At 43.2% G+C, this 18,985-nt stretch overlaps 1 protein-coding gene across 1 annotated transcript in view; it reads left to right on the top strand.

Moving 5' to 3' along the window:
- Window positions 1-18,985, top strand: part of LOC111959855 (dachshund homolog 1-like) — a 315,508-nt gene that overhangs the window by 221,525 nt on the left and 74,998 nt on the right. The window contains exons 4-6 of the mRNA XM_023981681.2: window positions 13,681-13,853; window positions 14,240-14,441; window positions 14,836-14,976. Of these exons, the coding sequence (XP_023837449.1) occupies window positions 13,681-13,853; window positions 14,240-14,441; window positions 14,836-14,976 (516 nt within the window). The remainder of the gene's footprint in view (window positions 1-13,680; window positions 13,854-14,239; window positions 14,442-14,835; window positions 14,977-18,985) is intronic.

Here is an 18,985-nt window from a genome sequence, read left to right as displayed (position 1 = left end):
TTCAGAACTGGGTTTGAAAAAAGTGTCAACTCCTCCATCTGGAGTAATCAATCAAAACACATTTGATTGATTGATTCAATCCACATCACACTACTGACAAATCAAATATATTTCAAAGTCCGTGTACATCAGTGGATGTCACAAACCCAGCCTAAAAACCCCAAAGAAAAACAATGCAGGTGTCGAAGCAGCTGCAAGTAAAACTATATTCTGTTTAGATCCTTCTGTCGTGGATATATATGCAGGTATCTCTCTGTGATTTGATGAGCATTACATTTGTCAGAAACAAAAACAAGTGATAGGTTTTCATATGGTCTCACCTTTCTCACCAGATACTTCCACAAATTCTAATTTTACAATTGAAACACGTGTCGAAATAACAAGCCACGCTAAATGTTGACCCTAAATGACCAATGGCAGCATCCATGTAACGCAGTAGACAAACTTGAGGGACAGAGGTTATATAGACCAGGTGATGTTCATTGGCACCAAACGTTAGAAAACCGACTGAAACCTTGAGGGACACCAACTTGTCCAGTAAGGAAAGGTTTATTTCACCTTTCTGTTTGCATTGCACACAGACACAAACACAGGCATACCACACAAACCCATTACTTGCAGCTGTTACTACTGAGGGTGGAATATATCCCCGGCCAATCAAAAAGCTCTCCTCTTCGATGACAGTGACAACCCGAGCAGACAGCGAGATGAAGTCCTGCGATACTTAGCAAAAGGCCTCTCCCTGTTTTAAAGAGATTGCTTTCAGTCAATTGGCGAGCCGTTTGACTCGTGCTCCCTAGTGAAATATATTGACGAACGCAATCCATCACGCCCTCTCCGCCGTCACATTACCTCCGTACAAATGGCACCCTATTCCCTATGTAGTGGACTACTTTGACCAGTGCCATCGTTTCATAGGGAATAAGGTGCCATTGAGCATTGGTTTGATTTGTGCTGGTCTCCGATCATCTATTTTAATGATAAAATTAGCTTCACTCGCGTCCGTTCTCTCCGTCACAACGATCGTTCCTTCAGAGAAAGTGTGTACAATCTGTCATAATGCTAAGATTTCAATGCATCGGGATGTGTGATGTCACTTATGGAATATCGCAAACGCAATTAGGTGAAGTGTGTATTATTTTTATCATATCTGTATTGTTTATGGAATCGGAGTGATGTGTAAACAGTAATGTTAAAATAGCAACTTAAATCCATTTGTCTGTAGGTTTTTAGAAATGTGTCTTACAGGAAAACTGTTTTCTCTCGACATATTTGTTGAAGGATTTGAAACACACAATTGAAAGAAATGCCTGTTCGTTCACAGTGTGAAGGTTGAATTGAATAGAAATGCCGTTTGTTCACAGTGTGAAGGTTGAATTGAATAAGAAATGCCTGTTCGTTCACAGTGTGAAGTTGAATTGAATAGAAATGCCCGTTTGTTCACAGTGTGAAGGTTGAATTGAATAGAAATGCCTGTTTGTTCACAGTGTGAAGGTTGAAATTGAATAGAAATGCCTGTTTGTTCACAGTGTGAAGGTTGAATTGAATAGAAATGCCCGTTTGTTCACAGTCGTGAAGGTTGAATTGAATAGAAATGCTGTTTGTCACAGTGTGAAGGTTGAATTGAATAGAAATGCCTGTTTGTTCACAGTGTGAAGGTTGAATTGAAATAGAATGCCTGTTCGTTCACAGTGTGAAGTTGAATTCAATAGAAATGCCTGTTTGTTCACAGTGTGAAGGTTGAATTGAATAGAAATGCCTGTTGTTCACAGTGTGAAGGTTAATTGAATGAAATGCCCGTTGTTCACAGTGCGAAGGTTGAATTCAATAGAAATGCCTGTTTGTTCACAGTGTGAAGTTGAATTAATAGAAAATGCTGTTGTTCACAGTGTGAAGGTTGAATTGAATAGAAATGCCCGTTCGTTCACAGTGCGAAGGTTGAATTGAATAAAAATGCCTGTTCGTTCACAGTGCGAAGGTTGAATTGAATAGAAATGCCTGTGGTTCACAGTGTGAAGGTTGAATTGAATAGAAATGCCTGTTTGTTCACAGTGTAAGGTTGAATTGAATAGAAATGCCTGTTTGTTCACAGTGTGAAGGTTGAATTGAATAGAAATGCCTGTTTTGCACAGTGTGAAGGTTGAATTTAATAGAAATGCCTGTTTGTTCACAGTGCGAAGGTTGAATTGAATAGAAATGCCCGTTGTTCCAGCGAAGGTTGAATTAATAGAATGCCTGTTGTTCACAGTGTGAAGGTTGAATTGAATAGAAATGCCGTTTGTTCACAGTGCGAAGGTTGAATTGAATAGAAATGCCTGTTTGTTCACAGTGTGAAGTTGAATTGAATAGAAATGCCCGTTTGTTCACAGGTGAAGGTTGAATTGAATAGAAATGCCTGTTTGTTCACAGTGTGGTTGAATTGAATAGAAATGCCTGTTCGTTCACAGTGTGAAGGTTGAATTGAATAGAAATGCCTGTTTGTTCACAGTGTGAAGGTTGAATTGAATAGAAATGCCTGTTTGTTCACAGTGTGAAGGTTGAATTAATAGAAATGCCCGTTTGTTCACAGTGTGAAGGTTGAATTTAATAGAAATGGCCGTTTCGTTCACAGTGTGAAGGTTGAATTGAATAGAAATGCCGTTTGTTCACAGTGTGAAGGTTGAATTAATAGAAATGCCTGTTGTTCACAGTGTGAAGTTGAATGAATAGAAATGCCGTTTGTTCACAGTTGAAGGTTGAATTGAATAGAAATCCCCGTTTGTTCACAGTGTGAAGGTTGAATTGAATAGAAATGCCTGTTTGTTCACAGTGTGAAGGTTGAATTGAATAGAAATGCCCGTTTGTTCACAGTTGTGAAGGTTGAATTGAATAGAAATGCCTGTTTGTTCACAGTGTGAAGGATTGAATTGAATAGAAATGCCCGTTGTGTTCAACGTGCGAAGGTTGAATTGACAATCGAAAGCCCGTGTTGTTCACAGTGGCAACAGGCATTTCTATTCAATTCAACCTTCACACTGTGAACAAACGGGCATTTCTATTCAATTCAACCTTCACACTGTGAACGAACAGGCATTTCTTTTCAATTGTGTGTTTCAAATCCTTCAACAAATATGTCGAGAGAAAACAGGTTTTTCCTGTTAAGACACATTTCTAAAAACCTACAGACAAATGGATTTAAGTTGCTAATTTTAACATTACTGTTTACACATCACTCCGATTCCGATATAAATTAATACAATACAGATATGAATAAAAATAATACACACTTCACCTAATTGCGTTTGCGATATTCACATAAGTGACATCACATCATCCCGATGCATTGAAATCGTTAGCATTATGACAGATTGTACACATTTTCTCTGAAGGAACGATGGTTGTGGACGGAGAGAACGGAGCSAGTGAAGCTAATTTTATCATTAAAATAGATGATCTGGAGACCAGCACAATCAAACCAATGCTCAAATGGCACCTTATTCCCTATGAAACCGATGGGCACTGGTCARAAGTAGTCCACTACATAGGGAATAGGGTGCCATTTGTAACGGAGGTAATGTGACGGCGGAGAGKGGCGTGATGGATAGCGTTCGTCAATATATTTCACTAGGGGAGCACGAGTCAAACGGCTCGCCAATTGACTGAAAGCAATCTCTTTAAAACAGGGAGAGGCCTTTTGCTAAGTATCGCAYGGACTTCATCTCGCTGTCTGCTCGGGTTGTCACTGTCATCGAGAGGAGAGCTCTTTTGATTGGCCGGGGATATATTCCACCCTCAGTAGTAACAGCTGCAAGTAATGGGTTGTGTGGGTATGCCTGTGTTTGTGTCTGTGTGCATGCAACAGAAAGTGAAAATAAACCTTTCTTACTGGACAAGTTTTGGTAGTCCCTCAAGGTTTCAGTCGGTTTTCTAACGTTTGGTGCCCAATGAACATCACCCTGGTCTATATAACCTCTGTCCCTCAAGTTGTCTACTGCGTTACATGGATGCTGCCATTGGTCATTTAGGGTCAACATTTAGCGTGGCTTGTTATTTTCGAACACGTGTTTCAATTGTAAAATTAGAATTTGTGGAAGTATCTGGTGAGAAAGTGTGAGACCATATGAAAGACCTATCATCTTGTTTTTGTTTCTGACAAATGTAATGCTCATCAAATCACAGAGAGATACTGCATATATATTCCACGACAGAAGGATCTAAACAGAATTATAGTTTTACTTGCAGCTGCTTCGACACCTGCATTGTTTTSTCTTTGGGGTTTTAGGCTGGGTTTGTGACATCCACTGATGTACAACGGACTTTTGAAATATATTTGATTTGTCAGTAGTGTGATGTGGATTGAATCAATCAATCAAATGTGTTTTGATTGATTATCCCAGATGGAGGGAGTTGACACTTTCTTTCAAACCCAGTTCTGAAAGCGATACATCCGTGGAAAAGCGCAATCYGCAGCTGATTGGATCCCAGTCTCAGTCATCTGGAGTAGGCGGCTGGCGGAAGCATTTTCATACACTTACAGGAGAAACAACATGGTCTGTCTCCTGGGTAATTCCGACCACATGCTAAACTGGATGTGTGTGTGAGTGCATGTGTGCGTACATGTGTGCATACCGGTCAAGCGGGAGGCAAGTCATTATGCTACCTCATCAAACCAAACATGTTTTCTTATCATTACTTTCTCTAACATTCAATTACATGACATTACATGACGTAAGTTGGAAAGTGTTCCCACGTGAAACATTCGAAGGTGTGTGTATCTCTTTAATCACGACAAGGTAAACAAACCCACCGTTCTGTTTGTTGATGTGAATTAGCTGGTAATGTAGCCATTTGCTGTGGAATTGGTGTGTGTGACTGTGTGTGTGCCTGTGAGTGTGTGCGTGCTGTACTGTGCTGTTTGGAGACATTTACACATAATTGTCTCAGTGTGTGTCTGCACATGTACGTTTACATGTTTACACCTCTTTGTTTGTGCAAATAGCTTTCCGCCGTCATGTGTGTAACCGAGTGTATATGTGAGAGGACGGAAGGTCGTCTCACATACACACATGATGTCACGATCGTTGTTAGAAATGGACCAAGGCGCAGCGTACGCAGAGTTCCACGTGTTTGTTAGATGAAACTCACAAAGAAAACAATAAACAATAACGAAACGTGAAGCAAATGCAGTGCTCACAGGCACTACACAAAAACAAGATCCCACACRAAACAGGTGGAAAAAAGGCTGCCTAAATATGATCCCCAATCAGAGACAACGATAGACAGCTGCATCTGATTGGGAACCATACCAGGCCAACATAGAAATGCAAAAACTAGAGTACCCACCCTAGTCACACCGTGACCTAACCAAAATAGAGAATAAAAAGGATCTCTAAGGTCAGGGCGTGACACATGAGAGGTCTGCCCGTCTACATAGTTTCTCCCTGCAGGCGGTCACTGAGTCCGAGGGGCTAAAGGAGCTCCTTAAAACAAAAAAACATCTGAGTCAGATGGTTTAGGCCCTTTCTTTCTTAAGGTTGCTGCCCCTGTCATCGCCAAGCCTATCTCTGACCTTTTTAACCTGTCTCTCCTGTCTGGGGAGGTTCCATTGCTTGGAAGGCAGCCACAGTGCATCATTCATTTTAAAGGGAGAGATCAAGCTGATCTTAACTGTAAAGGCCTTTTTCTATGTTGTCCTGTTTATCAAAAGTGTTTGGAAAAACTTGTCAATAATCAGCTGACTGGCTTTCTTGATGTCTGTAGTATTCTCTCTGGTATAGAATCTGGTTTCCGCACAGGTTATGGATGTGTCACTGCAACCTTAAAGGTGCTAAATGTTGTCACYATTGCCCTTGTTTCTAAGCAATGTTGTGCTGCWATTTTTATTGACTTGGCCAAAGTTTTAGAWATGGTAGACCATTCTGTTCTTGTGGGCCGTCTAAGGAGTATTGGTGTCTCTGAGGTGCTACCATGTTGTGTTGCTACCATGTTGTTGTTATGTTGTCTTGCTACCATATTGTTGTCATGTGTTGCTGCCTTACTATGCTATTGTCCTAGGTCTCTCTTTATGAAGCRTTGTGGTGTCTCTCTTGTCGTGATGTGTATTCTGTCCTATATATTTATTATTATTGTTTATTTTTTATCCCAGCACTGTCCCTGCAGGAGGCCTTTTGCCTTTTGATAGGACGGCATTGTAAATAAGAATTTGCTCTTAACTGACTTGCCTAGGTAAATAAAGGTTACATTTTTTTTTATAAAGGTATAGCACACAAAGCCAAGATGGTTTATTTACTTTCAACATTAAGTGTGTAAACACAAAAGGCTTAAAAGTACCCCTCAATGACACACGGGCTGTGGGTAGCTAAATCAAAGACCAGTACCTTCCTCCCTCACCCCATTAATGAGCTACAGGACTCACCAGCCTTGACTGAGCGTGTGCGTGAGTATGTGTGCGTGAGTATGTATGTGTGTGTGTGTGTGCGTGATTATGTGTGTGCGTGATTATGTGTGTGCGTGTGTGTGTGAGAGAGAGAGAGAGAGAGAGAGAGAGAGAGAGAGAGAGAGAGAGAAGGAGAGAGAGGAAGAGAGAGAGAGAGAGAGAGAGAGAGAGAGAGAGAGAGAGAGAGAGAGAGAGAGAGAGAGAGAGAGAGAAGAGAGAGAGAGAGAGAGAGAGAGAGAGAGAGAGAGAGAGAGAGAGAGAGAGAGAGAGAGGAGAGAGAGAGAGAGAGAGAGAGAGAGAGAACAGCCCATTGCACTGCCACAATAGCAGGCTACACTATGTTATTTTCTATTTCCTATGGCTTCCTCTCCCTTCTGATGGAGTTTCATGGCCCATCCACCTAATAAGGCTGTGCTGTTGCATTCTAAAGAGATTAGTACTTACAGTAAAGATATACTGTATGGTACTGGAAGACCACTAAAAGTACCCACAGCCTCAGAGCCATTGGCTATATCCTGAATGGTATCCTGTTCCTACAGTGCATTACTTTTGACCAGGGCCCATAGAGCTCTGGTCAAAAGTAGTGCACTATGAAGGACATATGGTTGCTATTTAGGACGCAACCATTCTTTCATTTAGCCATTTGTTCCTTATGGGTTTTGGGTGCAAAACCAACCAAATCCCCAACAATTCAACACAAGACGTATGTGGCAGGTCTACAGTCCATCATAGATTACAAAAAGAAAACCAGCCCCGTCGCGGACACCGACGTCTTGCTCCCAGACAAATTAAAACAATTCTATGCTCGCTTTGAGGACAATACAGTGCCACTGACACAGCCCGCTACCAAAGACTGGGGGCTCTCCTTCATCCCAGCCAACGTGAGTAAACATTTAAACGTGTTAACCCTCGCAAGGCTGCCGGCCCAGATGGCATCCCTAGCCGCATCCTCAGAGCATGCGCAGACCAGCTGGCTGGTGTGTTTACGGACATATTCAATCAATCCCTATCCCAGTCTGCTGTCCCCACATGCTTCAAGAGGGCCACCAATGTTCCTGTTCCCAAGAAAGCTAAGGTAACTGAACTAAATGACTATCGCCCCGTAGCACTCACTTCTGTCATCATGAAGAGCTTTGAGAGACGAGTCAAGGATCATATCACTTCCACCCTACCTGATACCCTAGACCCACTCCAATTTGCTTACCGCCTCAATAGTTCCACAGACGATGCAATCGCCATCACAATACCTATGTAAGAATGCTGTTCATTGACTACAGCTCAGCATTTAACACCATAGTACCCTCCAAACTCGTCATTAAGCTTGAGACCCTGGGTCTTGACCCCGCCCTGTGCAACTGGGTCCTGGACTTTTCACCTATGACTGCGTATCCATGCACGCCTCCAACTCAATCATCAAGTTTGCAGACGACACTACAGTGGTAGGCTTGATTACCAACAACAACGAGACGGCCTACAGGGAGGAGGTGAGGGCCCTCAGAGTGTGGTGTCAGGAAAATAACCTCTCACGTCAACAAAACAAAGGAGATGATTTTGGACTTCAGGAAACACATCGACTGGACAGTAGTGGAGAAGGTGGAAAGTTTTAAGTTCCTCAGCGAACACATCACTGACAAACTGAAATTGTCCACCCACACAGACAGCATGCTGAAGAAGGCGCAACAGAAATTTGCCTTGTCACCTAAAACCCTCACAGACTTTTACAGATGCACAATCGAGAGCATCCTGTCTGGCTGTATCACCGCCTGGTACGACAATTGTTCCGCCCACAACCGCAATGCTCTCCAGAGGGTAGTCTGGTCTGCACAACGCATCACCGGGGCAAACTACCTGCCCTCCAAGACACCTACACCCCCGATGTCACAGGAAGGCCAAAAAGATCATCAAGGACAACAACCACCCGAGCCACTGCCTGTTCACCCCGCTATCATCCAGAAGGCGAGGTCAGTACAGGTGCATCAAAGCTGGGACCGAGAGACTGGAAAAACAGCTTTTATCTCAAGGCCATCAGACTGTTAAACAGCCATCACTAACATTGAGTGGCTGCTGCCAACATACTGACTCAAATCTCTGACCACTTTATATATTTTTTTATCATTAAAAATGGGATGTAATAAAAGTATCACTAGTCACTTTAAACAACGCCACTTTATATAATGTTTACATACCCTACATTACTCATCTCATATGTATATACTGTACTCTATACCATCTACTGCATCTTGCCTATGCCGCATGGCCATCGCTCATCCATATATTTATATGTACATATTCTTATTCATCCCTTTAACCTTGTTTGTATAAGGTAGTCGTGAATTTGTTAGATTACTTGTTAGATGTTACTGCACTGTCAGAACTAGAAGCACAAGCACTTTCCTACACTCGCATTAACATCTGCTAACCATGTGTATGTGACCAATAAAATTTGATTGGATTTGATGTGAACGCGACCACAAAAAAGTCCCACACCTATAGACCATATGTGTGCACCACAGCTTTCCCACCAGCAACATGTGGGCATTTTTATGAGATTAATTAGTAGAATAGCCTAGATTGTTTTGGAGTATGTGAATACTGTATATTCATACACAGGAAGTAATTCTAGCAGTTTGATTAAAATGGTGCCATTTATAGATTTCGACAGATCAGAAGAGAAACACGTCTCTGTACCATGAATGCAAAAAGAGACTTATTAACAACACAGTACAAATCAATCCCAATCCAAATCAAAGGGACCGACCACATACGAATGAGCTTAAGTTTGACAACAGCATGTACCAATCCGTTGTTCCGAAGCCCTGAGCCCCTTGCTAAAACAAAGACGGATAGGCTTGAAACAAGCCATTTAATTAGCTAGCGTACGGATCCCTCAGCTTTGGCTGCGGCATGCAACCAATTACGCATTCCACAGACGTCCGCACGTTCCTACTTCACCAATGAGAGAGAGAGAGACAGAGAGAGAGAGGGAGGCCTGGAGAGATCCTCTCTAGCCCTTGCTGTCTCTTACAGTACATCTCATCCCCTTTTCCAGTTAAAAGAAGGTAAATAGCAGAGTTAGACAGCTTCATTGGCCCTAGCGTCTGAGGAGGCCGCTCGGCCCCAGATAGAGCTGATTGTCGCTTTAATAGGGGAGCTTTTACCCGAGGCCCGGGCGCCGACCTCTGATCAATTACAGCTGACATTATTGTTTGTCGGGAGCCTTTTTCCTGGACAGAGGGAGTTAGAGAAAGAGTCTGCGCTGTGGCTSGAAATGTAATCTCTCTCTCTTTCGTTTCTCTATCGCTCCACMAACAATAAATCATTCAGTTGAAGAGATAATAAAGTGACAGAGAGCTGGTTTAAATTTTGTCAAGGGAAATCTAGCCATTCCGTAGCTAAAAGGAGACAGGACTGCTGGTTGGTACCTAGACAGAGGTCTGTGGGCTTTTTGGAAGGCTAGGTATACAATCCGATATTTTTGGATTAATATGCTATTAATACCCAGAGGATGCCCTGTTGTTGGAAAAGGTGGTTACAATAGCTGTCTCCATCAGGACTCCTGTTAACACACACACACACAAATAAACGTATGCACACACACACACACACACACACACACACACACACACACACACACACACACACACACACACACACACACACACACTTGTGCATTCATTTAGGCACAGTTACACACACACACACACACCGCTAGAACACCAGCAGGATTAACGATAGAGGAGATTGCTTCGCTGCAGGTTAATGGCTCAGTCATTTTTATCATTGAAAAAGGTTGCAATTATTGTCCTCTTTTTAATCATTTTAAACCCTTCATCAACTGATTTTGTATTAATGCTTGATCCCGCTTGTCGTTTTCCAGACCTACACAACACCTTTTTCATGGTGATCTCTCCAAACGGTATTTGAATTCATTCCATTTCTCCTCCATGATTTGGATCGTTGCTGATTCACGCGTGCTCTCCCGAAGTGCTGTGTTACCCAAGCTAATAGCTTGAGCTGTTTCTCTGAGTAATACGTGATTGGAGTTGGAGTTTTAATGGCGGTAGCTAAGTAGGAGTTCACCTTTGGAAGTCCCTAGGGATTAGGCCTACTCCAGGTCAATGACTTGTTTTGCCCTTCAATAGGGAAGCAACACATGGGGATTCAACTCGCATCAGTTGGACTACTGTACTGGGGGAATGACCGTTCTGACAAATGGAATGCATCTGGAGATATGGTTGAATTAAAACCTCACGTACTTAAATGTTGATCAAGTTACATCCTTTTTCAGTTTGTCCAAAAACATGTATATTGACTTGATTTGTTCATGTGGTAATGTTGGAGAATTGTTACATTACAATGAATCACTAGAAATTAGACTTGTCGTAGGCGGTAGGAGAAGCAACAACTAAAAATCCACAAAAGTCTTTTACACACACACACACCACACCACACACACAAACCACAACACACACACAACACACACACACACACACACACAACACACACACACACACACACACACACACACACACACACACACACACAAACCACTATACACACACACACACCAACCTAATTCTAACCCATTCCCTATAAATCCACCATGTAAGTACCTGGGAAAAGTACCTGCATCGCTTCCGAAACAAAGAGAGAAACAAGATGTCTGAAAAAACATCCACTCAAAATAAACAGACACTCAGCTATTTCCCAACAGCACCTGACATCTATGACATTGAATCCAACCAATCCAACCTGCGCCCAGTGCCTTCCAGTCCCCAATGAAAGGACTAGGTGAACTCGTCTTGGCCTACAGCAGGTTCCCTTACAGTCAACCGAATGGGCCTTTATGGAGGAATCATCGCTTGAGGATGGTGGAACGTGAAAGGGGGGCCAACACATAAGGAGTGAGATTAAGACCCCTAGAGTCCTCTACTGTATGCCCATCCGTCTGCCCTTCAGAACAAGACATACCATAGGATCACAGCGGCTAACACACGAGATCACTCAAGGATGTGTGTGTTTTAAGTTTATAGTTTCAAGTTTTTATTTGTCGTATGYACGGGATATAATTGGCATACACCGTCCAAAGAAATGCTTACCTGCAGGTTCCTTCTCGACCGTGCATTTGAATGACAGAAGCAAAGTCACATCAGTCTCAGGCTATCTCTCTCCCCTTCTGTGTGAGTTGGTTTCCTTAAGATGTAGTCAGACGCAGTGTGTGTTTTCAAGTCTGCATGTTCTTGCACATGCCTGCTTTGCATGTGTGTGTGTGTGCGCACTTGCTCGTGCGTATCCCTCAAAGGCAGGATCGCACTCCCCTTTCTGGCCCTTGAGTACCTTTGAAACGTAGATACAGACATAGTGGGCCTCTCCATGTTGTCTCACTGTAAGTACCCCTGCCATCAGGCCCACTGTGGTGCTGTTTTAATTGAGCCCACGAGGTAATTGTTTCAGAGTTGGTACTCGAACGAGAATGGTGGCTGGACCTTTAGGTGCACCCTTGCCTTATGCCTTTAATCTCCCTTGCTTCTTCATGCTTGGGGATGCTCACCACTCGGGATATGCATGCCATCTTTCTTATGGAAATCAACATGATTCAGGAGGAATAGGAGAGAACAATGGAGAGAAGGAGTACCTCCTTGCCTTTCATTTCACAAACAGTGTCCTTGTCTTTTGAGGATTTCCTTGCGGTGTTGATCGCCTTGTCCCTTGTTGCCAACGGATGTTTTGTCGCAAAAGCAGAGTTGTTTTGTGGATTAGCTTTCTGTGGTGGTGGTTCTAGTGGTGTTTGTTCTCGTCTTGTTCTTTAGGCTTTTTACCTTGAGCCAAGTTGCCAAAAGAAAATCTACAGCGGGGCTTAGTCAGATTCAGTAGCTTCTGTGAGGCGTTGGGATTTTTTTTTAAAGCACTTCAGTGGGAAACATCTGAGTGGCGAAGGAAGAGGACAAAAATGTTCCCAGTCACTTTTGAGCCCACCAAGTTCAAAGCACTCCAAAAAGGAGGTGGGGGTGCTGAAAGGAGAGCTGTGGTTTCGGGGACAGACACCTAGCTCTGACCTTCTGTGTGTGTTCGTGTCCTTTGAAAGTTGTTCATTATACTGTATCAGCTACAGGCAGAGTGGAGCGCCGGCCTACACTATTCCCAATGCTGTTCCTTACATTTTTGTCCGACTAACGTCTTGACTTTGACCAATTAGAGTACTATTGCCGAGCTGAAATGGAACAATTTCAAACATTTGTAAGATATCCGATCATGTGATGAGGTAATGTAATACGGGTTACAGAACGGAGGCGAAATGAAAAATCCCTGCTGTTTGTAAGAGTTAAAAATCAGACTTGCTTGAACTGTGGTGTAGCTCGTTCAGCGTGGAGAGGTTTTTCGCAGTGAAGTGCTTCCCAAATGGCACCCTATTCACTATATAGTGCACTACTTTTGACCATGGGTCCAAGAGTAGCACACGATAAAGAGTAGCACACGATAAAGGGAATAGGATGCCATTTGGGACACAGACTGAGATAATTCCTGATGTGTAAGTAGCAAGCGTTATTTCCATAACGTGGACCTTTTGTTCAACACAGAATCATTTACGTGTATTTTATGAAGGATCGCCAAGGCAGCAGCTACTCTTCCTGGGATCCAGCTTCATTAAGATCCAGCTTCATTAAGTTATATACAGTTTAAAACATGACACGACATTACATTTCATAACACTCTACCCAGTACATTTAGTGTGGCTTTGAWTTATTGTGTACATATAGTTATCACCATTGCCATTTTCATTACAATTATTGTAACGGTATCTATTATTAACATGTGTTAAACATTTACGTCTCTTATGTTAATATGGAATGATACCCCGTGAAGTGCTTGGGATAAGGTTTTAAAAAATATACTGTAAGGAAGGACCAAGTTTAATACATTTTGCTGATATTATTACAGGAAATGAGTGTGATGTTGTTTGATGATAATTATTTGATGTAGTTATTTTTGCATTCAATGGCATGAGAAGGCATGTCAGTATCAGTATCAGGTTATGCCAGCATGGCCACCCAGCCACCCAGCTCTAAAAATAGCGGGCATGCTTATCTCAAAGGTATAGTGAATGACACCACATAACCATTACCAAGACAGGTTTCGACTGAACCCAGACCTTATTAGTTACCTCTGTCAAATTACCCAAAATGTAAAAAATCAACGTCCTCCAATCGAGATGAACCAACCACTCATGGTTTCCATTAACCAATCCCCTTTCTCCCCTGTTGTAGGTTTGGAACTGCCCTTCATGATGATGCCCCACCCCCTGATCCCTGTCAGCTTGCCCCCTGCTTCTGTTTCCATGGCGATGAGCCAGATGAACCACCTCAGCACCATCGCCAACATGGCCGCCGCCGCACAGCAGCAGAGCCTGCCCTGCAGAATGGTCACCTCAGTCATCAAAGTAAGCTCTAATAATAATAATACTAAACTATAAAGTAAGACATTATWTGACAGTGTTTCCCAATCCTGATCCTTGGGAACCATAACTGTGTTAGTGCTAGGGCAAAAAATATATATATGCAAAACACTGTTATATTCCAACATGGAAGATGTGGCACAGAAACAGAGCCTGCCCTGCAGAATGGTCACCTTAGTCATCAAGGTGAAGTGGCAGAATAGACACAAACTGTGGATAAGAAACACATAGCTCTAGGCATTTAAAGTAACTTATAATGAACTTTTGACTGCGACGAAGGAGAGGGAAGCACTATGGAAATGGCCAGTTGATTACACAGCATCTACTTTCATGGACCTCATTTGTCACKGATGTCCCTCTGTCGCTGACAGGAGCGTGTCCCAGATAGTCCCTCCCCCGCCCCTTCCTTAGAGGACGGCAGGAGGCCCGGCAGCCACCCATCGTCCCACCGCAGCAGCAGTGTCTCCAGTTCGCCGGTCCGCACAGAGAGCTCCTCAGACAGGATACGTACGTCCCCCTATTCCCTCCCCATGCAACGAGTCAGACTGGCTAACTGCGTGTTCAGTGCCGCAAGTAAACACACCGACTCTGCTAACCAAATTTTGTTGTTGTTGTACTGAACCGATAGATTTTAGAGTTGGAATGTTGTGGTGCTCTTCATTCCTGGGTGTGCAGKTTTTTGTTCCAGCCCAGTGGTTACACACCTAAATCAACTACTCAAGTTCTAGATGATTCATTTGATCAGTTGTATCAGGTATATTAGTGCTGGGCTGGAACAAAACCCTGCACRCCATGGGTCCCTGGGACCAGGATTGAAGAACAGTTATTTTGAGTTGTCCACATGTTCAAAATTCAAAAATGTGTTAGCTAGCTGTTCATTTCCAAAGACAGGGCATGGACTTGTGAACTCGGAACAGACAAAAGACATCTTCTAGCTCACCTGTACTACTCTCTCTCTCCTCTCCAGCCATACATCAGAATGGTTTGTCTATGAACCAAATGAACCAAGCTCTGCTGGGCCTCTCCCCGAGCATTCTGCCTGGGCCTAGAGAAGGAGACCTGGCCCACGACATGAGCCACGAAGCAAAGAGGATGCACGTCGACAAAGGTAAGACGTGTCCTATTGCAACACTYTAAAGAGCAACTGAACTTCCTGATTTGGCCTTGTTTTGACACTTTGCGATTAAGAAATGCTGGCGGMCACGGCGGAAGCCAAACAGGAGTTGTCTCGGGGGTGTGGTTTGATGTGGATTTTTCTKGGGCGTGTCTTTCCCATTCAATCACAACAAACAAGGGCGGTAGTGAATACAGCGAGGTTAGCTAAGTTAGCTTTTCTATAGAGAGATCAAAGTTTTGAAGTTGCGCACTTCTCCCTTCCCGACCGACTCACCATTTTAAGATTGTCTGCTAATGCCATTCTATGTGTAGGCCAAAGCCTGCACTGACCTTGTGTTTAGCCAAGCTGACAGCAGCTAGCGAGCATAGCTTGGGATAGCTGCAGCTGGCTAGCCTATCTAGCTGATTATTTCTCTGTCACTCGTTCTACAACGCATTGCTACGAAAGTAGCTTGCAACTTACTTTCAAAGTGTCAGCACATCATGTAAAGGCAGGTTGAATGGCCAGTCTTCTGGCTAGTTTCGTCTCGTCTCTCCTTACGTCCGCTGTGAGATCTTTCCCGGGGAAAACCTACTAATATCCCTACAGGTGTAGCCAAAACATTTKATGTTGTAAATATCATATTGATGTGCTTGTGAAAACAGTATGCCTACACTTTCAAGTTTCGGGTTTCAAGTGTCGTTGTCACGTGCACAAGTGCAGTGAAATGCCTTTCTTGYGAGCTCTTTCCCAACAATGGATTCATCAACATCAGTAGTGCACATATTATACTATGAAATAAAGTAAAGGGAAGTAAGAAGAACACGAGARAGTAAGTAAGCTATAAACAGGGCCAGTTCCAGGGTCAGTGCCAAAACCATTTGCAGGGATAGTGGAGTGATAGGGGAAGATATGTAAAGGGACAAGCTGAATAGGCATCAGGATAAATGATATAGTAGTAGCAACCTATATGATGATTGTGAGTGTGCGTGCGTGCGCGCGCGTGTGTGTGTGTTGGAGTGTCAGTGAGAGTGTGTGTGAGTGCAAAAAAAAAAAAAGGGTCAATGCAGATAGTCTGTGTAGCCATTGTGTTAGCTATTTATCGGTCTATGGCTTGGGGAAGCTGTTCAGGAACCTGTTGGTGTCAGACTTGTTGCTCCAGTAGAGAACAGTCTATGGCTTGGGGAAGCTGTTCAGGAANGACTTGTTGCTCCAGTAGAGAACAGTCTATGGCTTGGGGAAGCTGTTCAGGAACCTGTTGGTGTCAGACTTGTTGCTCCAGTAGAGAACAGTCTACTGTATCAAAGCTGCAGGGTTAAAGTTAAATCTAGACTTTGTTTCCTCTTTTGTAATCGGTCCTCTTTCACCCCTGCTGCCAAACTAACCCTGATTCAGATGACCATCCTACCCATGCTAGTTTACGGAGATGTAATTTATAGATCGGCAGGTAAGGGTGCTCTCGAGCTGCTAGATGTTCTTTACCATTCGGCCATCAGATTGCTGCCAATGCTCCTTATAGGACACACTGCACTCTACTCCTCTGTAAACTGGTCATCTCTGTATACCCGTCGCAAGACCCACTGGTTGAYGCTTGTTTATAAAACCCTCTTAGGCCTCACTCCCMCTATCTGAGATATCTACTGCAGTCCTCATCCTCCACATACAACACCCTTTCTGCCAGTCACATTCTGTTAAAGGTCCCCAAAGCACACACATCCCTGGGTCGCTCGTCTTTTCAGTTCGCTGCAGCTAGCGACTGGAACGAGCTGCAACAAACACTCAAACTGGACAGTTTTAACTCTTCATTCAAAGACTCAATCATGGACACTCTTACTGACAGTTGYGGCTGCTTTGTGTGATGTGTTGTTGTCTCTACCTCCTAGCCCTCGTTTGTGCTTTTGTCTGTGCCCAATAATGTTTWTACCATGTTTTGTGTCGCTATAATGTTGTGTTGCTACCATGTTGTTGYTATGTTGTGTTGCTACCATGCTGTGTTGTCATGTGTTGCTGCCTTGCTATGTTGTCTTAGGTCTTTCTTTATGTAGTGTTGTGTTGTCTCTCTTGTCGTGATGTGTGTTTTGTCCTATATTTATATTTTATATTTTTTTTATTTTTAATCCCAGCCCCCGTCCCCGCAGGAGGCCTTTTGATAGGCTGTCATTGTAATTAAGAATGTGTTCTTAACTGACTTGCGTAGTTAAATAAAGGTTAAAACAATTTTTTTAAATGTTGTATTCGGCACGTGACAAATACAATTTGATTTGATTATGTTAGCTTACCTGACACGCATCTCTTTTCGAAAAAATATKACGTTTCTCCCCTGTGCTCTCTAGAGATGTGGTACATTGTAAACAAGTCTAGCTGTTAGTTCGCTATCTTATGTTTTWGTTTTTTKTGTCAGCGCAACCTGTTATTTAGACTGGTTTATGGAATGAGTTTAGCTGTGGATGTGTTCCGTGTTGTGTTTGAATGATGAAGTTCGCATTTATCTTTTACAATAAAATGTGAAATTGAGGAATAMAGTTTTGAAGACCCTTATTTCTACCATCAGTACAAAACAATGTTGTTTAGTCACGTTTGTYGTATCATACGTTCTGTTGCTACTGTTCCAATCACGTTTGTGATCATACGCTGCAGGGACCACTCAACAATGATCACAAATATGTGATCGTACGCATCAAAGGGCTCGACTCTTATCCGTATACGTGGGATGAACGCTTCACGGCAGACTGCAACCCCTTTCATTAAATAAGACATCCTGTTTCGTTTCCGTTTAATTTACACAGCTTGCTTGGCCCGTTGTGTCAAGTCCCTCTGGTTCTCACTCAGTCAACTTCTTCCGTGACAACAACACTGTTGATCGATGTTTCTTCCCTAACACTGTCATCAAAAGACTCTATAATGTCTGGTTCATGAAAATGTTTTTACTAACATTAAGGATTTCCTCATCGTCTGATTCATTTTCAGAGTCATATCAGCTCATGTTATAGACAGAAGGTGCTACATGGCGGATCAATCCGAACTAATTTCTCGCCATGTCCAGCCCATTTATTATCTCAGCCAATCATGGCGAGTGGGAAGGTTCCTGACTTTTTCCGTGGTGAAACAAACTAGGCTCGTAATTTAACAATTGTATTTGTATTTACAGATGTCATACAAGTTTGTTATTAAGGCACATGAAAGTTCACATGTTCCAGAAGGCAGTTCTATAAAACTACTACTTCTCTGATAGAGTTCAGTGTGTCAAATCGGAGGGTCTGTTGTCCRGGCCTCTGGCAGTCTCTATGGGTGTGCCACAGGGTTCAATTCTTGGACCGACTCTCTTCTCTGTATACATCAATGATGTCGCTCTTGCTGCTGGTGAGTCTCTGATCCACCTCTACGCAGACGAYACCATTCTGTATWCTTCTGGCCCTTCTTTGGACACTGTGTTAACTACCCTCCAGGCGAGCTTCAATGCCATACAACTCTCCTTCCGTGGCCTCCAATTGCTCTTAATTACAAGTAAAACTAAATGCATGCTCTTCAAACGATCGCTGCCTGCACCTGCCCGCCTGTCCAACATCACTACTCTGGACGGCTCTGACTTAGAATATGTGGACAGCTACAAATACCTAGGTGTCTGGTTAGACTGTAAACTCTCCTTCCAGACTCACATCCAACATCTCCAATCCAAAGTTAAATCTAGAATTGGCTTCCTATTCCGCAACACAGCATCCTTCACTCATGCTGCCAAACATACCCTTGTAAAACTGACCATCCTACCAATCCTCGACTTTGGTGATGTTATTTACAAAATAGCCTCCAATACCCTACTCAATAAATTGGATGCAGTCTATCACAGTGCCATCCGTTTTGTCACCAAAGCCCCATATACTACCCACCACTGCGACCTGTACACTCTCGTTGGCTGGCCCTCGCTTCATACTCGTCGCCAAACCCACTGGTTCCAGGTCATCTACAAGACCCTGCTAGGTAAAGTCCCCCCTTATCTCAGCGCGCTGGTCACCATAGCAGCACC

This window comes from Salvelinus sp. IW2-2015, linkage group LG36 (genome assembly GCF_002910315.2).
Source record: "Salvelinus sp. IW2-2015 linkage group LG36, ASM291031v2, whole genome shotgun sequence".
Classification (NCBI taxonomy): domain Eukaryota; kingdom Metazoa; phylum Chordata; class Actinopteri; order Salmoniformes; family Salmonidae; genus Salvelinus; species Salvelinus sp. IW2-2015.
The sequence above is the reverse complement of the archived record's forward strand: the minus strand, read 5'-3'. Positions and strand labels throughout refer to the sequence as shown.